This window comes from Toxotes jaculatrix, chromosome 7 (assembly GCF_017976425.1).
Source record: "Toxotes jaculatrix isolate fToxJac2 chromosome 7, fToxJac2.pri, whole genome shotgun sequence".
In the NCBI taxonomy this organism is placed as follows: domain Eukaryota; kingdom Metazoa; phylum Chordata; class Actinopteri; family Toxotidae; genus Toxotes; species Toxotes jaculatrix.
The window spans coordinates 10,820,034-10,846,245 of record NC_054400.1 but is presented as its reverse complement, the minus strand read 5'-3'; the positions used below and the strand labels follow the sequence as shown (position 1 = coordinate 10,846,245).

Genomic DNA, 26,212 nt, shown 5'->3' with positions numbered 1-26,212 from the left:
TCTCTCTCATGTATTTTTATTTGTACCCATTAGATCTGTCTGATTCAATTCAAAAAAAGGCAGGCACTACACACAAAAAAGTTCATTTGGATTTAAAAAAAAAAAAAAAGAAAGAAATAATATATTCAAATATGGTTATGCGGCATTCCCAAAGGCCTAAACTGACAAATTAAAGAAAAAAAAGTAAAATTGTTTTAGAATATATTTTTTCTTCTTCATTCCTTGTCTAGCTAAGGCACCAATATTTTACATTTTGAATACCCCGTCCTTGGGTAGTAAACATGAATGAGACTGCTCCCCACTTCTACATAGAGCAAGATAGGTTTTGACCTCATTTTATATTAAACAATGTTATACACTTCACTATATGATATTAGTTGTGATGCAATGCCGGTTTTATTTTACACTTTTCTTCTTCTTCTGCATGAAATGGTTGAAAAAAAAAACCCCAACAACACTGTGACATACTGTATATAAGAGCACAGGTATATGAAAAGTGAACACTGCACTGTTATATAAAAATGGCGTGAATTAAAAAATGGACAACTTCTCTTAGACTCCCTCAGTCAATAAGTCTCAATCAAAGCAAGGCACAAACATTAAATGTCAGTCTGCAAATTGATAATTTGTTTGCTGTTTACATATTTTTCATTATTTATCTGTAGAGATAATTAAATAGCCTCCCTGGTTTAGACACTGACACTATGCACTATGCACACAATGTTCTCAATAGCTGACAGATGATAGTGGTCAATAAACAGCTGAGATAACAGCGTGCAATGTTAATTCTCTTTTTGAGAGATAAACCCCTGCAGTAAGCACCCTCGGTAAAGAAAAATGAAAATGAAGCTACAGAGAAGGTATGTTAAAAAGGTCGGAAAAGTTTGGAAGGGATTTTTGTCTGTGTGAGCCGGTAGACGAAACGCGCATATGTGCACGTGCATGTGCGTGTTTTCCTGTCTTGCTCATGTGATGACATTAGGACCACGGCGTCCTGTCCTCTCGTGGACGTTGGAGATCTTCAGGGCAATGGCAATGAGAGGACCCAGCACCACCTGCAGTGAGAGACATATAGTACACGGCTCATCAGACATTTTCAGCAATGATAGTTCAGTAATGACTGATAATGTTTTGAATCAAGCGAGGAAGGAGCTTCTGGCTATTATAACAAATTCAGGGAGAGTTTCTTTCATGATCAGTGTTTTTTCTCAACCTTACTATTCCCCTGAATGGCCATTAGTAAGGAAGATGTTTGTAGCTAAGAAAGAAGAACATAAAGGACATAATACCCCAAAAGAACAATGTATAACTTAATTTTTATTTTGGTATTGTTCTTCCCCTGAAACTTTGTGTGTTTCTGTACTGCTTCTGTGTGTTGCTTGCATTGTTTGCACCTCAAAGTTAATTTTGATTTTTTTCTAATTTCTTAGATTATGTGAACTTACATTCCAACACTATATTACCAGCAGTCCTAGCACAGCTAAAAACTCTGTCACTATGAGACTATGACTATGAGAGCACTGATCTTAACAACCAGCCTCTCACACTACAGTACAACTGAAGATGAGCAATTCTTCAAGCAGACATTGGCCTGGTCTTTGTTTTGTTGTGCAAGGCAGAACATACCTGTACACTGCATGGCAGATATCATGTGAGTTTGAGGCCTAAAAAACACATTACAGATAAACAGATACTTAAACAGATTCCAGAGCCAATAACCTAGTTTGAATTATGTCATCCTGGCCCCTATAATTGTGCAAACAAGCCCTGTCAAAAGGGTTTTACAGAGGCGTCAGCCTAGTTCGTCAACCAGTTCTTGGTACTTGTTACAGATAATCATTCATAAAATTTGAACGAGAACACTTGGGTGTAATAAAGACAAGGAAATGCTGAGTGGCGTCATGATAAGGTGCAGCAAAATATCTTTAAACATTAAATACACGTCTAAAAATAAAATACTTAAAATCTGAGGAATGAATGACTGAAGACTAAGAACAAATAACAGGATGTTTGTACCACACAGCATCTGCAGTGTAGTACATGTCTCATGTGACTGACAATGCTTAAGAATTACATGACTTGACTCAGGGGTTTTATGTTATGGTGCTATTTTTAACCCTTCACTGCACAGGGTTGTGTGATGGAATACAAAACACAGCCCAACACAACTACAATGTGAAACTTAATGATGTCATTTAGGCTGTAGACTCTAACACTAAAACACACACAGCCTGTGGCTCTGCTGCTCAGCTCACTGTGGCATAAGAGTATGTGCCATACTTTTAATCTAGCCTAATAGGCATGTTGGTTAATCATGTATGTCCTCTCTGGTGATTTATGTGCATCGAGTAAGGGGCAGAATGATTAGGAATTTAATTTATGATCTAATATTAATCATAGATTGGTCCCGGGTTCAGTGTAGGTCACACAGTGGGGACAAGGGAAATAAAATGACAGTGTTAATGCTTACACCAGTTGAAATATAGTGGGCAAAATAATTTTTGTTTTTGTATTAATTATCTATAGTTTAGGCAGAGGAATCATTATATATATATAAATATTATGTAGACAGAAGATTAGGGTTATAATTTTGCTGTCCCCAAACGACAGCAAAACAACTTTGATGTAATAGATTTCATTTTATGACACCACAAAATCAGACATTTTGCCTTTGGTTGTCCTTTTACTTGTAGATTTAGAAAATACTGGTATGACAAAGGGGTTATTTCTCTCAGTAAAAGCACGTATTGCTTGATGATGTTGTATGGTTTGGTGGCCAAACCTAAATGAGGCTGTCTAGCCATCATGACTGCAGCTTTACAGCCCCTGGGTATGGTTAAAGTACACTAGCTATCCCAACATCCATAACCACATCAGAAGGTTAGTGCTCCTAATCACTCCAAAGTCTACAGGTCAATCAACTTTAATAGTGTCCTATTGAAAATCAAAACACCTCAACTCAGTTTGAATCTGAGGTGGTGCTGTTTCCCATCACCCAAAGGATGGTGTGCCCATTTAGCATCTATTATGTATATTATATAGAATCTATATATTCTACAGAATTTAAGGAATCTAAGGACAACACAGTCTCATCATAAAGCATAACTTGTGTTATTGTCTGATATCAGCCAATAAAGCTTTGATAATGATGATGTTTTGTTGAATTTACTCAATTTTAATGTTGAAAGTGGTTGCATGCAATACATTCATCTAAATCTAGACATATTTTTTAAGTTGGCTGTACTAGTAATTTCAAATAAATTATATAAGCACTTTCGGCATGAAATTCTGAGTATTTGTTACTTTTTTGTATTTCCTTAGTAATTCTAACTAAACCCATGTTTAATTTACTTAAATTCTTTATGTAATTCATATATTGTGGTTACATAATTTGTTATTGTGCTTTAAATTAAATTGTTTTATTCTACATTATGTAAAATATGTTAATTCAATTCACAATTTTATTTAAAACAATCAAAATGCATATGTAGATGCGGTGGTGGCCGAGAAAACCTGTATACAACAATGAGTTGTGGCAGACTAGAGCAATTCCCAATTCCATTTTACTTGACAAAATTAGAGTCTTGTTCAAAAACTTCACTGTAAAAAATGCACATTGGGCCACCCAGAAAGACAAAAGTAAGCAAAAAAGGGGAAAAAAATTCTCAAGAGCACTTCTCAAGAAGAATCAAAATAATTAAATTGTTTTATGCTACTGTCACAGGGAGACCCCGTGCACTAAAGTAAGGCACATGTGCTACACATGTGCCTTACATGTGCTCTTTCTCAGATAGATTTTATCAGAATGTTGATCCTGGTGTGAAGTGCTGGTGGTGATGTGTGTGGTATGAACATTTGGAGGAGGGAGTGAAGGAGAGAAGTCACGCTGTGATCGTGTATTTGATTTATTGAATTTAAATTGTGTTGACCTGTCTCCTTTGTTGCACTTCTTCCTCTGTCAGACCAAGAACAGCCAAACCTGAGTGGGAGCGGTCCATTTGGTTAAATAGGGGGGTTCACAGGGGAAGAAACCAAGTGTGGTAGAGTGGGAGGGATGTTTTGTCTTTTGTAGTGAAATGACCTGTATAAGTATCTTGTTTAAAAACAAATATGTGTTTTTCAAGTATGTTTAACTGAACTTCTATTTGATAATATGTTATTTAGTATTGGGATTATTGTAAGTGCGCTGGAAGAGATAATTGATATTGATTTCTTGGTGCAGTCCACCAGTATAAAAGTGAGGAGGCTGTGGTGGCCGGAGCCTAAAGGAGAGAAACACAGCTCCTGAACACAGCTCCAGATTATAGCCCCTGCCATGGGCCCAAACTTTAAGGGTATAGCCAGAAAAGCAGTTTAGAGTGAATTCTTTTGTTCTGTATTATTTTGATTCTTCTTGAGAAGTGCTCTTGAGAATCGCCCCCCCCGGCCACCACAGGAGGCTGTGGTGGCCGGAGCCTAAAGGAGAGAAGCACAGCTCCTGAACACAGCTCCAGATTATAGCCCCTGCCATGGGCCCAAACTTTAAGGGTATAGCCAGAAAAGCAGTTTAGAGTGAATTCTTTTGTTCTGTACTATTTTGATTCTTCTTGAGAAGTGCTCTTGAGAATCCCCCCCCCCCCCTTTTTTTTTGCTTACTTTTATCTTTCTGGTTGGCCCAATGTGCATTTTTGAAGTTTTGAGTTTTTGAACAAGAAGACTTTATTTTCAAATAAAATGGAATTGGGATTTGCTCCAGTCTGCCACAACTCATTGTTGTATACCGGGTTTCTCAGCCACCCCCACATCTACATATGCATTTTCATTGTTTTAAATAAAATTGTGAATTGAATCAAAATATTTTACATATGTAGAATAAAACTAATTTAAAGCACAATAACAAATTAGTTAACCACAATAAATTAATTACATGATGAATTTAAGTAAATTAAACATGGGCTTAGTTAGAATTACTAAGGAAATCAGAGTAACAAATACTCAGAATTTTTGTGCGGAAACTACTTAAAATAATTTATTTGAAATTACTCAAAAATATTAAGTACAGCCAACTTAAAAAATATGTCTAGATTTAGATGAATGTATTCCGTGCAACCACTTTCAACATTAAAATTGAGTAAATTCAACAAAACATTTTTTTCAGTGCACTCTCTCTGTACCTGTGTCTCTCTGCTGTGTCTCTCAGGGTCTCTCTCAAAGCTCTCGGCATAAATGCGGATGGTGGAACCCATCCCTCCACCGCTCCCGCTCATCCGAAACACCAGGCGGGACGCGTCAGTGAAGATGATCCTTAAACCCTAGAAACACACAAGCCAATGATTATCAATTTAGCAGTTACTCTTTTTAATTTACTGACCGACTTTCTAATTGAGAAAAGCCAAAAGGACAAAGTTAAGAATCAACTGAAAAATATTATTACAAACCACACACAACATAAACCCATGATGAGCTTCATCATGCAATATTAATCTAAAAATATCAGACATTTAGAATTGTATTAAGTATCAAAATATATCTATTCTTAGAAAATAGGCTACTTGATTATTCACTCAATATGCAAATTAGTGATACTGTAAAAATATCATAGGACAAAAATAGGCACGGAGTCTGTATGGAGGCTATCAGTTCTTTGTGCAGTAACTGCAAACATCCACTAGATGTCACTAACACTGTGTGTATTTCTGGGACTGTGTTTCTGAGTTTCTTTACACTACAGCGTTCTTACATCCACAGCAGTACTGTGTGTTAGGTTACGTAAGGTCATAAAAACACCGGTACTTAAAGTGCTACTTAACTAAGTGTTCATTTCAATGGTGATTCTTGACCATTTATTTCAGGAGCTCATCACATTTGTATTTTCATGGTTCACTTAAGATTGTGGCAGTTTCGCACCAATCCAGAGTAAAACATCATATTTAAAGTGCCTCCACAATCTCTGCTGTTAACACTTTGAACTTAACCTCAACATTTTCAGGAAAAACAGGATATTGTTGCGTTGGGGTAACCAACTACAGCTCTCGCTGGCTGACGTAAGGAAGATAAGACTCTTTGACTAATGAATGTCTGATGACTCTTATCTGTCCGAAATTCCACAGCGCCTCTTTCCTTATCCCTTTAGGGCAAAAGACAAGTTCAGGGGAAAAGAGAGCAATATGCTTTAAGAAGAAAACAACATTAAGTATTAATAAGAATAGATACGACGGCAAAAAAATGTATGACATGTTTTGATCTTGACAAAATGAATGATGTGTCATATCTTTTAAGAACAGCACAGAAGAGTTATGAACTATAATAGGAGTAAGAAATCAAGACGGTAAAGTGCCCCTGTACAACAATAACCCCATCCCAGACTAATAGCTGTCAACCTCTTCAGACTGGGGCACAGCTACATTGTTTACAGACCATGGCACTGAAAGTAAAGTAACTCTGGACCACTCGCCTTCCTCCTAATCTGACTTTGGCAAGGGAGGATAACATGTCAGAGTCCGGGTGAGGAGAGACAGTGATAATGAGAGATGTCCGTCCGCCTGGCTGTCTGTCTTTCTATCTGTGAGCGTGTCAGCTCATCTCTAACAATAGAGTAGTGGTTATCAGGAGGCTGACTAATGCCTGTTAAAAACAATGTCCACTGCAAAGCTCAGAGGCCCTGAGTGGACCACATACCATCCACAGTGTGTCTGTGAGTCTGTCTGTGTGTCTTCCCATTTCCTGTTAAAGGCAAGCTAACTTTGCTAAAGCAAGAATGCTATGCAGTGAAATAGAGCCAGAGCTAGCCTGAGGTAAAAGTAAACTAACTTGTTAATTTTTTCCTAGCTGTTACATGTAAAAGAAAAATATCACTCTTGGTAATTCAGTTAATTATTCCACATGTTTAAGTGAGGCAGAAGCTGAAGCTTCCTCACTGAGAAAACACCACAGTTTCTAAGAGTAACTAGCTAAGAATAACTAGCTAAGAGTACCGTAACTAGCTTAGCCCACTAACAGTAATTTCCATATCAGCTTGTGACTCTGGAGTAATTAATGTCATTTGGTTTGGTTAAGTTACCTTGCTTTCACATATTTAAGTGTATTAAATTAGAAATTAATTTATATTGATCTTTATATGAATTTTCATAGTAGACAAAATAGGAATATACCGATCAAAACAGATATGTAATTTCTATAAGCTATGGACTCGGTCCATAGCTCAGTCCAGAGAAATCTATCTATCCATCTATCTGCTTAAGATATGCAGACAATGGAGAATGATTTCAGTAGTCAACCAGAAAAGGCTTCCATGTCACTGCTGTGTAAATCCCCCTTACTTTGTCTTGTGTGGATGTGTGCTTGTGTTTATGTGCCAACTTTTCCCCCTTCAAACACACTTGCAGTGGAGAGACTGCAAGTGAGACGACAGCTGATATAATTCTGTCCTGGGAGGAATGTGTGCTGTAATAACACGCACTGGGGCGACTGAGGATTTACCAGTGAGGTTAAATCACATTTTGGGGTGACTGACTAACTAGCTATGGAGCTGCTGTAACCATGGTAACACAGTAGGACAGAAAGAGACATCGTCACTCCTTTACACAGTTAAGACACGTAAAGTGAAGTTGATGGACGAAGTTGCCGGCAAACACAAGCGTGAACACGTGTGTTCAAGCAGATGCATGTGTTCACACTTACTCACATGGACAACTGACATCCGGACAATGTGTGTGTGTGTGTGTGTGTGTGTGTGTGTGTGTGTGTGTGTGTGTGTGTGTGTGTGGTATTAGGTAGGGCACAGGCTGAGAAGTGCTGACGCCAGGAATGAGTTTCCACACATTTCTGAGCAGAACAGAGGGAGTCAGCTGGGTAAACTTCACAAAGTTTGAGGCGGGGGGGAGGGAGGGTGGAGGACAGGGAGGTAATAGTTACTGAGGGAGTTATCAGTGTATGTAGGGCTACGTGCTGTATGTAATGTGTGTTTGTATGCATATGTTTATGGTTCAAAATGGAAGACATGTCCAAACATGGAACCTCTTTGATGAGACAACACAGAAGCTCAGTGGGTGGTCTGGCTCGCCAGAGGCTGATGAACAAGAGCATGTGTATGAAAGAGAGGCGGCGTGATTGTAAGATGTCTTCAGGCAGACTTGACACGACCAGATGAACCAGCTCTTGTACTGCAGGGATGCACCAGTTCAGCTTTTTCTCTTCCAGTTCCAATTTCAGTACCTCAGTTCAGAGTATCTGCCAAGACCAAATACTGATCTGATACCAGTGCTTTTTTGCCCAAAAGTCTGTTAAAATCTGTACACTTCACTGAATGAAATTCTCCGAAATCATTTTTATGTAAGCTAACATGAGGTGACAGATTGTTGTAGAGCTAAAAACTGGCAGCCACCATGGCTATTTGTTTTTCTTTCACACAGCATTGACAAGGAAAGTGCATATAAAGTGGATACCTGATCAGGTCAGTATTCTTGTCGATACCAGTTTGGAGTGTCAAACGTAGCATGTCATGTAACATTTTGCATTTTCATTCCTTCTCCAAGTTCTTCCCAGACTGACCTGGTTTCGGGCCACCGTTCCATCCACGGGGTCGATGTACTCAAAGTTGTCGGCCTTCTCCACGCCGTATATGTGGTCTCCTACAGCAAACTTCTGGCTTGTGAATGCTTTGTCTGAGATTACTCCTTCCAAATCCCTCATCAAGTAAAAAGCTGCACGTGGATCCAGGCCTTCATAGTCAAACCTGACAATCACAAGGTACACAAACAAACACGCACATAAACACAAGCAATGAGATCATATCTAACATAACATAGCAGTGAGAGGAAAAACTTGGTAATAAGGAAATACTGTGTTATAAAAATGTATTTTGTAACAACTGCTTTTTGTCACATTATACTTTTCTTGAATTAAGGACATTTTCTACTATTTTCTCTAATACATTTTCAATATGTTCTAATGCCTTATCAGCTACATAAAGTCACTGGAGCCAGTATTACAATAGTACTTAAAACGGCCCTAAACTACAAGAGACAGTCTTTGTCAGGGTGAGAAACTTTTTTTTTCCCCAAAATGATGACAGATGTTTGTGTTTTGGAGACTTTTTTGTCATCTGGTGCTTGGCCTGTCCTGTATGTTCTCTCCAGCTATGTGTTATGGGAAATGTGCATCAATTTAGAAAAGCTCTCTGTGGGAACATGAAAAGCTGCAGCAACTGTCAGTGGGAACACTGACTGCAGTAACTATCTCTGCCTCTCACAGGGGAGAGGTTAAAATAAGAACAAATGGCAACCAGTGAGGAGGACTGGAGAAGAAATGGATGAAGGTGAAGGCCTGGGAGACATACATATGGTTTTGGTAGATGGGATTTAGACTTTCGGGAAAAGAGCATGATGAAGTCAATCACAGCTCCATATTCAAAGAGATACTTTAGCAGATTACCTGCAGAAGTAATTGCGTCCAAACTTGGCCCAGTGCTCTCTGACAATCTGCTCCACACCTTGCTTCCTGGCTGCCATGATGGACAACCACATCAGCACTGACCACAGACCATCCTTCTCACGAATGTGGTCTGAGCCTAGAGGAGAAAGAAAATTACAGCGAAAATGACCTGAGATGATGAGAGATAAGACATAACCATGACATAACTTTGCTATGTGCTTAATTTAACTTTGGTGTCATGCAAAATCTCCCAAAGTTCGGTTCTTAGGAATTATTAGAAAACGGTTGGCAGCCCTTTAGGTTACCTTCGTACAAAGACTATAAACAAGGATAAACAACTAGCTTTCCTCTATCTAAGTCACTGCTCCTAACCAATAAATATTATAGCATATAACCTGAAAAAACAAACAAGACATAATGCGAAGTGCTAGTAAGTGGATATTTTTTTTAATCTTTGGACAGAGCCAGGCTAGCTATTTCCCCCCTGTATCCAAGTCTTTATGCTAAGCTAAGCTAAGCTAACTGTCTACTTGCTCCAGCTCCATACTTAATGGACAGATATGAGACTGGTATCGATATCCTCATCTAAAATGTCAAAGAAAGAACATGAAATTTACATGTAATTTACTGTAAACTTACTACAAATTACTGTAAATACTGAGCTCTCCAAAAACGAGGTTGGATTCTGAATATATTTGTTGACACACTTATAACCAGCACATGTACACATGTATTCAGTTCCACTATAAGTAACAGAATGTCACAGAGAGTGCCTGAGCTTGGAGATGTACCACTTACTTCCATACAAATAACGTCTCTCACTCCACACCCCAAAACACACACGGATACACACACAAACAGATCACACCCTTTTTCAGTCTCTGTCATTGGGGAGCTATCAGTTAGTTGCCAAAGACAGCTGCACAGTAAAGGTATCTGTCAAGAGGAATCTCAGACATTTTAAGTTATAGGTTAGTAATGTTACTAAGTGGAGAATAGACTGAATGTTTGGTATCACTTTATTTTGAGACATCTACATACAGTTATTCTATTCTATTGTTTTAACCACCAAACACTGTAAACAAGGCGTGAACTTTCTCGTTCTGTGTCCAGCTGAAGCATCACACAGCTGTTAGGAAACTGACTGTTGTCATTACTTAATCCATGTCCCATTGTCTGTCTCCCTTTGTCTCACTCACTGGCACAGAAAGAGAGGGTCACAAATCTAATTATTATACCTCCTAAGCACAACCAGACCTTTTCCATTTACACTACAAAATATGTCACAATTATAGCTTGTCTTTTCAGCTCCACTCTAACCAGTTATCACTGTTAAAAAAAGGTCATAACAGAACATATTTAAAATCAAAAGTAAAATACTAATATATGTCTCCCCTAAAACACTAAGGGAGACTGATTGTAGTATTTTAGGCTCATTGTAGGGAAGAAAAATTATACATACAATGATGAACAGAAATACCTCTTACATAATTTGTTTTTTATATTTTGCTAGCTGCTGTTTTTTCTAGATTACCTCTTACTGAAGATGGCATTATCCCTTTGCAAACTAATAGAATATAGTCAAAACAATAAAACAAAGTTTGACAGAACTGGAAAAATTAACACTTGCAATAATTCATGCTGTGTGTGTCTGAATAAGTGTATGAGAGTCAGTGAAGAGCAGGAGTGCTGAGCAGCTCTGATGATTTACTACTCAGGGCTCTCTCTGAGCTTTTGGCCTTACATGGCTAGACAACGAGTAAGCTCCCATAGTCCTCTGTTCTCTCTGCATCTCTGCTTCTTCCATTTCTCTCCTCGTCAATAATTCTCATATTTGGACTCTCCTAACTCCCTCTGCTCTCTCGTTCCTACAAGCTTCTCTTGTCTTCACTCCTGTTCACACCCACTAACGTTTTTCTCCTGACTTTGAGCTTTTTCCCCCTTGTTCCCTGTCTCTCAAAAGTCAAATATATCGACTCCGGTAAAGACAATCATTCAATGAGATGAAGGAAAGTAAGGAAGCAGTGGGTAGTAAGGATAAACAGATGCAGAGGGTGGGCGAGAGCAAATGTGTGTGTCTCATTTGTGCATGCGCACTGTTTATATTTTCTGGCTGCGCATGTATGCGCCTGCGTTTGCATTCATAGAAACCACTGCCACTGGAGGCCTGTCTGCATGTTGCAGTGATTCAGGGAGCCCCTGTCTCCTTTTATAGGAGAAGAATGGGGATTATTTACACATGCAGTCAGGGTCACAGCCCTCACATCTATTACATGACTCTGACTGCAGGCAGTCAGGATGCACCGCTTACAACTCTAGAACAGAACAGGCTGCTGAGTGTGTAGAAGAGAACGGAATAGGGAAATAAATTGTGATAAGTTTTTATCAGCTTTAAAGGGAAATTATGATTTCATAAACACTCTGATGTTATTTTTGTAGTTTTGGTCACCATTCTTAGTTGTAATAACACTGTACTAATCATGCAAATTGTGGAGATCTGGGAGAGGTGAAATATCTCTCCAAAAAAAGTCAGATGGGGCAAAATGATACAGATTTCAAATAAATATCAAGCCAAACTTATTTTGAGGATAAAACAAACACAAACTTAATAGAATTATACAGTTCTACCTCCAAATAAAGTGATTTAGAAAATCTGGATAAATGTCCGACGTCTTGAAGCTGTGTTCTGTCACAATGCAGCCATTTGAGCGTTCAGTTACGGCCTGACTGCCTGACTGCTTGTGTTACTTGCCCCATTGGACTTCACTGCAGCAAAGGAGCTATGTTCCCAGGTCTCTTAAATTACTTTGATGAGTACAATGTTATCATAACCAATATTAATGGTGACCAAAACTATAAAAATAAGAAGCAAGTTGTGACTGGATATTGACTGGATATGTAGTAGGTTGGAAAAATGCCATATAAATAGTACTTATTAAAAAAAAAAAAAAAAAAAAAAACACCCCTTATTTTTTTGTTAAATCATTAAATCACTGCAAAGGTGATTTTATATTCTTCAGTCTTTACCTCTGAGGTAGATGTACTATGTCGCCAGGAGATGACGGTGTGGTGTAGTGGGTCTAGTGGGGAGGGAGCTCCGCGCAGGCGCAGTTGAAAATAAATGAGCGCCAGCGGAACACGCTAACTTGTGTCCTCCTCCTTTGACCCATGGGTAATACCAAATTTTACTTTTTCATCGTTCAGTATTGTATGTACATGAAAGATAAAGTGTGGAGAAATGTTTAAAATGATTTGAGATGTTTGGGAGATGTGTGTATGAGGTGACGAGTCTCGCCTTTGTTCCAGTGTTTTTGCCGGTCTGTCATTAAGCTAATTAGTAACTTTAACGTTACTGTAAACTTATTTTTGTTCACGTATCGGTATTTAATATTAAATAATTTAATATAAAGAATTAAGGTTATTGGTTAATGTTTTTAAGAGTTTCAGTTGCCAGTGATTTTAAAAAAGCTTGGTAAGATGCGCTGGGTTTCGGTTGCTGCGGTGTACACCGCGTCATTTTGTGACCGTTGCTTAAGTATATATGTGCGCGTGCATGTGTGTCAGGGAGCGTGCTAGTTAATAAAAACGTGTAAATGGGTTTGTGCATTAGTAGTCTTGAGTGTGTGTGTGTAGTAGGAATGTGTGTTTTGATTTTTCTTATTTTGAAATATAGGAATTGTGTCAGCTTTATGTTTCACCTTAGATCAATTACTTTGTACTCTGATGCTGAGGGATGCATATTAATTTTTTTTTTTTTTTTTTTTACATTTACTCGCATTTCATGTAAGAAATGTATATATCTATACATATGTTTTTGTTTTATTTATTTTTATCTGAGTGGGAGAATAATGTTTTGTGTTATTTATCGTCTGTAATGTGAATTTGTTGTCATTTTATTTTTTAAAGCTTGATCACAAATGCGCGCAGGAGCAATTGAAAATAAATGAGCGCCAGCGGAAAACGCTAACTTGTGTCCTCCTCCTTTGACCCACAGATTGCACAGTGCTGCCCAGTCTGTGTAATCTTTGCTGCCGGTCCAGATTCCCCTAGGTCTGGCACCGGTAACAGATACACTTGCTGTTTGAATGTTTCAGCAAGTCCCTGCTGCATATTCAGTCAGCAACAGCTGGTTAGTGCAGTCCTCCAATGATGGCCTTGTTTGCAGACACCTCAACAACAGTTGCTGCTAAGGGGAGGAGGTTTCTCAGTCACACACCTACTCACATTTTCCAAGCTGGTCCAAGGGTTTGAATCAGTGACCTTCTAGCCACATGCGAGCAGGCGACTGCTACCCTGTCTCTGCATTTACTGGTTAAATATCTGTACCGATGAAATTAAGCATTCAGACGTCTGTTTTTATGGGTGGTGGGCTTAGTTGTTTGGATTGTGAGTGAGTGTGCTTGATCATACCTGTCCCAAAGCTCTCTTCTCCGCAGAGGGAACAACGGCCAGAATCCATGAGGTTCCCAAAATACCTCCAGCCTGTCGGAGTCTCATACAGCGCCAGTTTCATGGCTTTGGCTACCCTACAAACAGACAAGAGAGAAAGAGAGCAACAAAAACAAAGATGGAGACAATGTTCATCTACTTTATGCTCACAAACACACACTGTATTTATCTCTCTAATATCTAACGCCAGCCTTTCCCCAGTTCTGATTTAGACATAAGCTTACAAACAATCCCCTGACCTTTGAAATAAAGCAAACCAAATGCTGTATGACAGGCCTGATCTGCCAACAGCTCATCCAATAATTTAATAAGGTGAAGGCAGCCAGAACAAAGTGAGTTAACCTTGTAGCTGATGTTTGCTTTGAACCTCAGCCACGTACTTACATGGGGAGAGGAGGCGAGGGAGTGTGCATGTGTGCGTACGTATGTGAATACATGTGTATGTTGGGGTCCCAAGGAGGGATAAAGGTGCCGACAGTACTATATCTGGGAGGAGAGGGAGTGCAAATAAATAGACTCAAGGGGAAAAGAGCAAAGAGAAAGATCTAATAAGACTCTTAAGTGCAACTTTACAGAAAAATAAGGCTGGATACAAAAGGGTACATTTTTAGAAAAGGGTTGACACATTTGGACAAAAATGGAAATAACATATAAAAATAACATAATATTAATTAACAAACAAAATCAGCAGCAATTAAAATAATCAGATCTTGGCTGTGAGTACGCTGACACAGAGCCAAAGTCCCACCTCCTCTTTTTTACAAGCCTCTGTTCCACTTGCAGGAGCTAAAGATCTGAAACATGCTCGTGGGGTTTTCTGTCCATACTCTAAACAGGTGATTATAGCGACAACGATTTACATTCAGTACTAACATTTGAGTCGGCTGTTGGCACAGTGTCAAAGCCTTAAGGGCAAGGTCGCAGCTATCGCTAAGGACGCTGAGGTCATGTCCTCAGCTTTGTTTCTGGAAACTCAAGGTTTTAATTACACGTGGAAGAGTTCACATTCTACAATAACATGCACATGGCGAGTTTATTAAAGCTGACATGATGCGTTTTAGAGCCAGTATTTTTAGCGGGTGCTATAGAGCTGTAGTTTTACAATAACAATAGATCAAATGACCATTTGTATGTGAAAGGAGTCACTCAAAGTGTTGAACCCACGGAGAACAACCTCCGACTCTGCCCTTCCTGTCAGCTCTATGGAGCATTCCTGTAACTCTTTCTGTTTTGATTTTCTGCAACGTTACTGTTTTTGTTCAGTCACAGTGCTCTCGTAGCAGAGTTTCCAGCAGCAATGAGAAGCTGTCTTCAGGAAACTGTACATTAGCTGCCCAGCACCATCCAGCAGGCACAGTTAGTGACTAGCTGGTGAACATCGTGCAGAATTTAGCAGCTAAACAAGTCACCATATATTCATCAGCTTGCCAAAATAGCTCTAAAATTAATGTTGATATTGCTCCTTATCTGCTAACAAGTCCACCACATCACCTTATAGAAAAGGTGATGTCAGATGTGTGGTTACACCTTTTTTTCTGATCCCTCCTGCACAGTCCAAACAATCACTCAATTCAGGTTTAAATATAAATCTTTCGAGGCATAACAAGGTTTTTGATGTTTAGTCAAAAAAAGGGGGTTGGGTTCCGCTGGAGGAACGTGACCTTAGTTTTTCTAAAATTATGACTATGGGAGGTGTAGTTGTTGAGTACTCCTATGTAATAATTATTATATCATTACGTTCACAACTTTTACTGTCAGTACATTATTATAAACACAAAAGCAAAGCAACATGTTTCCAATTTTGCTTTCAAATAAAACAGACCCCTCTATGAGAAAATCCACTGAGCCTCAAAAGTTTGTGGAACCTACAAAAAGGGTTGGGATTTTGATACTGTACTATAAAAGTTACCATCCCAAATATACTTGCACAGTTGTTTTGTTACCCAGTGTCTCTCTCATTCCCCACAGATCATTCCTCAACCACATCATCCACGACTCCTTAGTAACCACCACAAAATGTAAACACAATTCCCAGGACACTGCTAAGGAACTGTGGACAAAATATTCAGCCCAACAAAACAGTTGTTGCTCCCAAAGAAACAAACATGTAGAAGTATCAGTCTCAAATGTTTTACTGTGGGATGCTGTGGGAGTCCGGAGCACAACATATGATGTGATCAGTTTTTAGATGGTGCTACACAAGTCCACACAATCACCATGCACATAAATAAACCCCACACAGTGCCCAGTACAGTTGTTTACATGAGGATGGGATAAATTACCAAATAAGAGTAAACCAGCTTTGGTCCCCTCTGGGGAAGCGAGAGCTGGAACGGAAAGCCTGGCATTCCTAAAATAAAAAAGAAACTCTGGCCTTCTGACAAGCTTTTAACGTTTTAAATGGCACGTCCATGGCCAACAACAGCACTGAAGCTGACCCTACCAGCGCTCAGTTTTCAAACAACACAGTAAAAATGTTGGGACAACGTTGTTGTTAACAGTGTGAGAATTCTGAGAATAGTGTCTTCTCAAGTTTGATGACTGTGCCAGCTTTAACTTAACATGATAAACACTGCAAGTGAACAAAGCACAAACAAATTCACCCCAGTCTTTCCCACACTTACACATATGATATACATCTTCAACCAAAATCAGAAACAAAGAAAGTAGATTGTCATGTTTAGATGTCAGCCACTGACTATTAGAATTCTCTTTTCATTTAGAGAGGACGCATTGAGGCCCATTTTGTTTCAACAAAACACACAAGGATGTGATAAATACAAGCGTAAGCAAACACAAGCATATTCAAACAGATACAGGACACTGTTTCAGGGCAGCCAAACCCAGTGGATGCAGCCTCTCTCTCTCCACAGGCTTTGCCAAAACAGAAAAATGTTGGCCAATGAATATGACTAGAGACACAAGGAATGAACTTGGAAGGTTTCTATTTAGGGCTGTAATCCCCCCGTGTGTAGGTGTGACCTCTCAATTGCTCTATGGTCTATCTACGTCCATTTTCTCACACTAGTTAGGGACAGAATTTGAGGAAAGAGTGAATATGTTGTCAAGAGCCTTTATCAAGTAACATTTCAGTTCTGAAATGGTCAAAGTTTTTAAAATGATGATTGACAGTGTGGAAGTTGGTTGAGGTGTGCCATGAGATAATATATAGTCTTTTTGAATGGGTGATAATCAGTCACCCTATTGATACACTGAGAAACCCCTTTATAAAATGATTCCTTAACTTTGCATATTAAACAATGCTGTACAAAACCCATCAATATCATTGTCATTAAATGTGCCAATTAATGATTCCATTTCAGTATCCTGTCTTCAAAGGATGTATGAATCATTTAATTTTAAATTCAATTCACAAATTGATTTTAATAAGGATTTTAAAACAACACTTACACTGTTGTGAGGCTCTACATGTAACATTGTTTAACAATTTAGGCTAACCTGAATATTTTGAGCAAAAATCATTAATAGGTTAGGTTGCAAAAGTTCCTAAAGTATGTTTTACAGACTTTCAATCAAACTATATTTCTGAAATTTTGTTGCTTTTAACTTTACAGTCTAGCCTTTATTTATATATAGAGTAGGTCTCACCTGTCATGCACTATTTAAGCTAATCTTGAACAAAACTGCATCAGAGACTGTGTAAAAAAAGGTTTTTTTTACAGCACTTATCATGCCTGTAAGATGAAATGAAATTGAAGAGCATTAGAGATAGTCTGTCCTTTTGAATGATTTGAACGCTTTGCCCCCATATGGTGAAGAACAGACAGAGATTTCATAACTGGGCTCAGCAATGTCTTCCTTCTATTATCCTCATCCTCTGAACTCAAAGCTCTGGATTACAAACTCACAGACAAACTGATTCATGCACACTTCACAGTCAACATACATCTTAAATCTCCCTTGTTTGCCTTCTGCAGATGTAGAGATGAGGTTTCTCTACATCTGCAGAGTGAAATATTGTTAGCTTTTGGCCTTGGCTTGATATTTTACCAAACATAGCATCCAGTGCCATCACTACTCACCTCCCCCACTGAAGAGAGCACCTCCCGGACTTGAAAGCTTAACACTGGCATTCAGCCAAAAAGCACAGCATGCTGGAGCTTTACTTGGGCTTGAAATGTGAGTTCTTCTTGACCTGAACCAGGAACTCTCACTGGACAACATGGAAATTTAATACATTGAAGATGTTGCCATAGTGGCCAACACTGAAAATACTTGAAAATAAAGTTGACATGAATTCTGTAAATGGTCGTAGCTGTTACCGACATTGTCTTGTGGAATCAGTATCAAAGTACCTTTCTGACATTGGTTCAAAACAGTTTTCTAGGCTTTTCCAAAGCTGTGTCAAAAATATATATTTACCATTTAATAATGTTTTATCAGGTGGAAAAGTGCTTGTTGGGTCGATGTTTAACTTGGCTACTTTCTGCATCTTGCCTCCTATCAAAATACTGGTGCATAACACAACACTGGACCCTGATGACAGCTTTTCTTAGTAGTTTTTTTTCGAGCATTTCACAGTTTTTTTGAAATGAACTCAACCTTGGCAGCTTTGCATGGGAACACAAGTCCAGCCCTACCAAAACTGGTGTGGTATGGTCTCATTGGGACAGTATTGAGTTCAACAGAGCGAATGCTTAAGATCCATCCCAACTCTGTAACAGTGAATCCCAACCAGGGATACTTGTACTTTAGGGGGTACTTCTGCACTTACTGCCAGTTACTGTATGTGGTTTAAAGAAAAAAAAAGCTACGACAGGCAGACTGCACTAGAGCTAAGTGTGTGTGGAAACTTTGCAAGCAAGGAAGTTGAAATGAATAGCTAAATGGATAAATGGTTGAAAGTGGTCACAGTATTAATGCAAACACAACCAAACATTTGGAACATGGCTGGTCTTATTGAAGAGGGGGTACTTGAACTCTTCTGATAGGGCTATGGGAGTGCATTAGACAAAAAAGGGCTGGGAACCACTGCTCTGTGATATCAGAATGACTCCTTGATGCCACATAAGTCCAAATTGACCCTCCTTTTTGTGTTGCAGTCTCTTACATCTGTGCCAGTCTGTTGTGTTAATCCTCTCTTGGTTTTGTTTTCTATTTCTCAATCCACCAGACCATTATGAAAAACATGATACATGATACATGACCATGATACTCAATGGAGCACGTAGGACAAAAATGAATCCATAAAAAGCACACCCTGTGGTAGTAGCACATTGTGTATTACAATGTTTTAAGCACTGGGACCTATGAAGGGCAATACAGTCTTCTGATTACCTTAGTCATCCTAGTAACCAGCACAACAGCCATTAAAACAATAATAAAAAAAAAATTCAGCTACAGCATGACATTAAACATTTGATTCCTATTCCTATTCAAAGATTCAGAATAAGAACTCTGACTTCATCGTGGTAACACACCAGTGGCTCAGCCCTCTCCTCTCCCTACATCCTCCCATCCCTGGAACGGTTAAAGGAGAGGCAGATGTTTCCTTTACCAAAATTTCCCTCCCATTTTCTCTTCCTCTGACCCCCTCCCGCCCTCCTTGTATCAGCCCTCATTTACAGTGCGTGCACAGAGAGAAGTGCCCTTGCACACCCAGTCCAGCCAAGAGTGAAAAGATTTCACGCCTGTAACTCCGGCCTCCTGTCTATCTGAATCCAAATCAGTTTCCTGCACAACAAAACATCCCCTGTTCATCTGAAAACAAACACATTCTCTTTCTCTCTGTCGTTTTCTCTCATTCCCTCTGGACACACGCACAGCTACCTACGGCATATACTGTACACCATCACATTTATCAAGGCTTTTATAACATAGTTTGCTTGACTATGCATAAACACACAGCGGGGAGGTTTTCTCAGTCTAAACACTCAGCATACAGAAACACACACAGGCCACTCGCTCTCCTAAAAAGGCCTACACTTGGGCCAACTCCAGGGTCCCAACACCACACTACTAAGTACTTCAACACTTCCTAGAATTTGTCAAAGACAAGCAGATATGAACATTACACCTCTGAGACAGCAGTGCTGTGTGAGAAACTTAAGTGGTGGTTATGAAGCTGAGAGTTGAACAAAGTGACCCTATCAGTAATTATCAGTAAGTGCTCATAGAAGAAGAGGTAGGTGTGCTTTGCATAAGACCACATAAGATTGTGCTGGTGAAACTGGGTTTAATGGGGAAAAAACGAAAATCTTATATAATGTAATTTATTTTTGATGAAGCTGTTCAGAAAGCCCAGAGCCTGATATTATCTGAAATCTAGGTATTATCTGTAATGGACATCAAACTGTAAGGTAATTCTGCTTCTCAGCAGATTGCACAACCAAGTAAGAGCTTCCAGGAAATTAAATTTATTCTATCATCAGTTTGAAAAAGGCAAATGCTTAGAAAAGAGACAAAGAGAGATGAAGGAGATATATTTAGTGGAAACTTATGAAAAGGCTTTTTTATCTACACAAAGAGTGTGAGTGCACTGTTTGAGAGGCCCATTGCTCAGGGTTGTAGTGGAGCATGTGACATTTGTGTCTCAGGTTGTGTGCATGTGCGTGTGTGTGTATCTGTGTGTGTGTAGGGGCCTCTGAACAGACAAAGACGACCAGTAATTCTGTGATGTAACATCCCACTTCACATATCTAAGCATCACTTTTCCCTTGTAAATGTGAAGCCCAGAGAGATCAGGATTGGCAGTGAGGTCACTTCCTTAATGTCTGCCAGTGCTAACACATACTGATGCGCACAAACACACACACACAAACACGTTCAAGGATGTGCACACAAAAAAACATAGTCATATAGGCACATACTGGATACGTCAACCTATGAATCCTGTTCATTCTGAGCTCTTCTGGATTAGAGATAGACTCAACGATTTGCGATCCTGGCTGTGTTCAACACCAGTACAAGAAACAGTGCCATTGTTACTTGTTACAATGATGAACCTGGTTTTTCTCTGACTTTCAAGCCACTGGGTAGAATTTGAATTTTTTTTTCAGTTTGGTCCCCCCAGTGGTATAATTGTCCAGCCACACCCACCACCATGCTCTCTGAGCCAAAGGATTAGATAAATGAGAAAAGTATACATTGTTGACTGCTACAGTTTACACTGGGATTGTGTCATTTTGTTGGGGTTTGTTTAGATAGTTAGATGAGTTGACAGGGGAAACCCATGTACTTCTATTGTTCAAAAATTAAGAAAATAATTTAATATTTAAATTCAGTGATTTGAATAGGATTTGTGGAGTCTGAAAATATTTTATGGAGAAAACTAAAAACTGAAAAAGCTGGATCTAATTTAACTTGATGGGTACAGTACTTCTGGTTCCCTCATTGCGTTTAAAGGCACTCTTCCCTTGAGAGGCATTCTGTGGAAGCCTCAGCAGGGTGCAGTGCTGGGATCCCTCCTACTGGAAAACAATGTTAATGGGAATGGCTTTAGCTGTGATCACATCCTCTCACTCAGCACCCTCTGCTCAACTCCAGTCTTACATAACAGACAATATTTATAGACGGTGCGTGTGTGTGTGTGTGTGTGTGTATGAGTATGTGATCTCATAGTCTTATTTGTAGTGGGTGAGTCTTCATCTGAGAGTGTCATCGCTCTCCAGAGATTGGGCTGCTGTTTGTGGAGAAACTGAAGTAACAAGACCCCTTAGTTCTACTGAGTGTGTATGCACGTGTGTGTGTGTTGTACCTGTCAAGGGCGGTGCTGGTGGCCATACTCCTGGCAAAGCCTTTGACACCATGCTGTCTGAAGTAGGGGATGGTGGAGAGGTTGGCAGCCATGATGGCCACTGAATCAGCTGGGTTGACAAAGAAGCCGTTTTCTCCGAGGATCATGTAACGGTCCTGACAACAGCACATTATACAGTTTTAAGTGTAATAATATAAAGAGAGAATTGCAATAAGACTAAATTAGACTAATTAGACTGACTTTTATATTTTGCTTACTGTCATCAAATCCTATGAAAAGATCAAAACTAATTAAAAGTTTAACTAACTAATTGATCTCCTCAGCAAGCACTTTTAGCCAAAGGCTAAAATAGCTTATTCCTGTGCGCTCCATTATTGTCTAAAAACCATTAGAAAAACACATCACCGAACAGCATCATTTCACCGGGTGGCATGCTCCTTCATTATAATGGATATTGTCACTGTAGTTTATTTTGAGTCAATCCTACATGCTGCCATAAATACTGACTTGCTCTGTGTATGAATCCACGCCTGAAAATAGTCCCCCTCAGATGCACTATTTACTCTTGTTGAGCCGCTACAGTGGCCAGCGTTGTATCTAAATTGAATGTACATTATATCGATTCAAGACAATCAAATCTCTGAAACATAAGATAATATGAGCCATAAATAACTGTGAACTGCGAAGTACTTTTTTCAGTTACAGTATTATGTAACACACCCCCCAGCAAAAAAAAAGAAACATTCACCCAGAAAGATTACAACCACTGGTGATAATGACTCTGAAGATACTGATCCTTCTGGGAGAAACAGAGAAGATACGACATAATTCTCCTGATGCTAAGCTGGGTGTTTGTGTGTACACAGCAGAAATGACACTGTGGAAAAAGTGAGCTGCTTGTTCATGGATATAGTATTATTTGGTTTCCTATTATCAACGGGCAAATGAAGAGAAACAAAAAAGTGAATAAGGTTCTCTCTGGTGTCTGTGGGTACAGTGTAAATTACTCGCATTTAGTCTTTAATAGGAAAAAAAATTAACAGGTGACATCTCATAACACAGGATACACCATGGTATGTAATTATCGTAAAAGGCATCTTTTCAACAGAAATCCGTAATTGCCACATTAATGTTTGTAAAGAAAGTTCAGTATCACATAAACAACAGATGTCTTACCCCATCTGCATCAAACGCAGCTCCAAAGCCAAAGTCGCCTCCTTTCATGGCATCTACCAGAGAGGTGGCATAAGTCAGGTTGGGCTCAGGAGGGCGGCCACCAAAGTCCTCCAGAGGGACACAGTTGACCGCAGAGTTAGCAGGGGCCCCCAACTCATCACACAGGATCCTACGTACATAGGGGCCCATCACTGTAACACGAGAAGAGAAATTAACCAAATAATTAACAAGAACAACAGCTCAGGTATTTGAGGGGATGATGATTTGTCTCACCTCCATTCATTGCATCTATGTGTAACTTCAGCTGATCTGGTCCTGTGAGGAGACTTTTAATGGCGTTGAAGTCAAAGATGTTCTTCAGCAGCTGTAGATACACCTCAACTGAGTCTACGATCTCCACTGGAAACACATAAAAGAGACAAATAAAACTGGACAGCAACTGGTTTATTTGCATGCATGTGTATACAACAGACTTATAAAGCAGGAGAAAATTTATTTACCATTTACAAAGGCACTAGTTACAACTTTGAAACCATTTATAATGAATGAATATTAGAAATGGTACTTAAAAGCCATTACATTAAAAATATTAGTTGGATATTTTGTTTTAATACTCATTTTATTAGTGACAGACAAAAGTGAGTGAGTGAGTGATGTACCTCTGAAAGGTTTGAACTTGTTCTCCAGGTCAAATTCTTGTCTTCCCAACCTGGACAGATCAATGCGGAGATCAGGGCAGATGGCATACTCCTCAAGTGTCCGGCTCACCTGGTAGATCCTCTCCATCACTGTGTCCGGAGACGGGCCTGCCAGCAAAACCAAGACATACTGCACATTAATATTTTTAAACTGAACCGACACTGATTTTTGTTCTATAAAAAACATCCCTGACTCTACAGATAGTCATAAAACATTAAGGATCCAGGAAAAAAAAAGGCATCCTTTCTCACCCCCATTTGCCACATTGAACTTGATTCCAAAGTCTCCACCGGGGCCTCCAGGGTTGTGACTGGCTGTGAGGATGATCCCTCCAATGGCCTTGATCTTCCTGATGATGCAGGAAACAGCAGGGGTGGACAGGAGGCCGTTGTGGCCGATCACCAGACGACCAATCTGCACAGGAAAGATATTAGTGAGTTGCACATCATTCCAGGATGTGATAAATTGTAATGATACTTTGGCAGTGACACAAAATCTAAAAAACACACTTAATTTCTTCGATCCTCACCTGAAAAAGTTCAAGAGTCTGGTCCAACCTGGACTGAAACGCCCAAAGCATTTTGTCATCCTACAGGATACTAATTGACAGCCCGCTTTAAAAAGCAAATGCCCCAGGAGGGTGCCTAAATAACAGAGTTGCACTCTCCATTTAAAATTTGTATGCTACTTTTAAAGTGGTAATACCACCAGCATAACATAATACCCTTGCATATCAGCTATACTAAATAAAAGTGTCCTCACTGGAGAGGAATGTGTTCTCCTGACGACAGAGTATATCCTCGTAACATCCTGCATGTTGTGTGTGCATGTAAAGGACTGAGAGAGAAAGTGAAGGAAAGCCAATAAGAGTTGTACTCATCAAAATGCATTTAGCCTGCACAGTATTATGAGTAATAACCTAAGAACATATATGAGAAACTCTGTTAATTCCCACTATGTTTAGATTCTATTCAGTAACCACTGTAAGAAGAATAGTCCATGTACTCGGTGGGTTATCTACACTATTTGCCACTATCCTGACTTTTGGTTCAGTGCCATATAACAGGGGATCCCCAAAGCGAGCAATTTGGATCAGGACAGATGGAACAGTGGTGGGAGGTGGGGGGGGGGGGGGGGCATACGTAGGCAGGAAAATAGAGCAGGATGGATGGAAGTGCTGATAAGAGCGACATTAAGAGACATTTGGCTGGGCCTGCAGAAAAACGGACTGATCTCAAAAACAAATTATATTCCCCTCAGATTTTCCTTTGGAACCTGTCCAAACCAATCACAAAGATCTCAGAGCAAGCGTTTTAAATGAGCTGTGGGGATTTTCCTCCTCTCCGTGTCTCTCACTCTGTCCTCCTATTTTCATGTGTCTGCAGCTGACACTTTGAGTCCAGTCACTTTTTTGGATGGGTGACGAGTGTGCAAATCATTACTTTCACCCAGTCTGAACTGGGTGAAAGTAATGATTTGCACCAAACATGTTGCGTAACGTGCATATGGACACTGGTGGAACCATCTCTTCTGGCTGTAGATCAGCCAGTCTAATAACTTATCATGTACATGTTACATCACTTAATCAGTGTATGTTGTGTAGGTTACAGTGCTTCCCAATCTTACAAATTGCAGTAAGCAGAGATTAGAGAAACTCGGAAAAGTAAACCAGACATTTTTTTTTCTTATTTCCTCCATTGGCAGTCATCTTGTGACGTTTATACTCATCATGCGACCCCTTTGTAGGTGTCACTGGGATACAGCATAGGTTTATTAACACCCTGAACCCAAAATGTAATTATTTGTTAAAACTTTCATCATCATTCTTGGCAAGTTCATTTAATCTTTACTCTCCACAGCAGTGAAGCAGCTAAATTCAGCTTTGGATTTACCATCCTGGAGTTTGGTAGTTGCAACTTTCCAAGTCAGTCAGTGGTTTCCATGACAAATTATTTTCATATATGGTTACTTGTCACATTTTCCATGTAGTCAAAAGACATTATAATAATTTAACTTATATCAAATTTAAAAATTCATTTTACATGAATAAGAAATCACTAAAAAAGTTGCATCTTCTACTTTGTTAAAAGTGTTTCCAACAAATGCACGACAGTCTCTGTAGGTCAAGACCCCCTCCTTTCTTACCCCATTTGCAGCTGCCATCTGCACGATCACTTCGATGGCAGCTCGGCTGAAGTAGCGGCCGTCGCTGCCCACCACCATGGTGCAGCCCTGTCGGTCCCGCAGGTCTATGGAGGACAAAACGCTCTGGATGTAGTTCTGCAGGTAGTTCTTTTTGCCCTCGAACACCGCTGTCTTCCTCCGCAGCCCGTTGGTACCAGGCCGCTGGTCGTCGAAGGGGGCGGTTTGGACCGTCACCACCGGGATGGGGCTCGTCTCCATCCTCCTCGTCGGGACCCAACGGGAGGGCGCCGATCAAACAGACTGAAGCTAGGTCTGGAGTTGGCTTCCGTGGTATCCGACCACAGAGTAAAAGCAGTGGGAATTTAAAGCTCAAAGATGGACCTCGTCAGCTTGTGAAGTGAAGTTACAGTTGTTCAATCCAGCCAGTGCCTGCAGCCCCACACAGGGGCCAAAAATGTTCTCACCTCGGCAACTAATGTTAAAGCCAGGAGAGCTGCATCCCTTAGTACTAAACAGCAAAACTCTCCTCTGCTGTTAGACAACTCCCTCTTTTCCTAATAAGCATGAACAACTGAAAAAAAAATTAGGGAGGGCCAGAATCTTCAAGGCCCACAA

At 39.7% G+C, this 26,212-nt stretch overlaps 1 protein-coding gene across 1 annotated transcript; it reads right to left on the bottom strand.

The window, feature by feature from the left end:
* pgm5 (phosphoglucomutase 5) lies at positions 1–26,134 on the bottom strand. Its single transcript, XM_041042975.1, has 11 exons — positions 25,598–26,134; positions 23,704–23,866; positions 23,413–23,559; positions 23,027–23,152; positions 22,754–22,944; positions 21,578–21,732; positions 13,822–13,937; positions 9,412–9,547; positions 8,530–8,713; positions 5,154–5,291; positions 1–1,055 (listed from the first exon to the last, which is right to left on the bottom strand). The coding sequence occupies exons 1-11, from the start codon at positions 25,853–25,855 to the stop codon at positions 966–968; spliced, it is 1,704 nt and encodes a 567-aa protein (XP_040898909.1). The 5' UTR covers positions 25,856–26,134; the 3' UTR covers positions 1–965.
* Between the last annotated feature and the right edge of the window lie 78 nt (positions 26,135–26,212).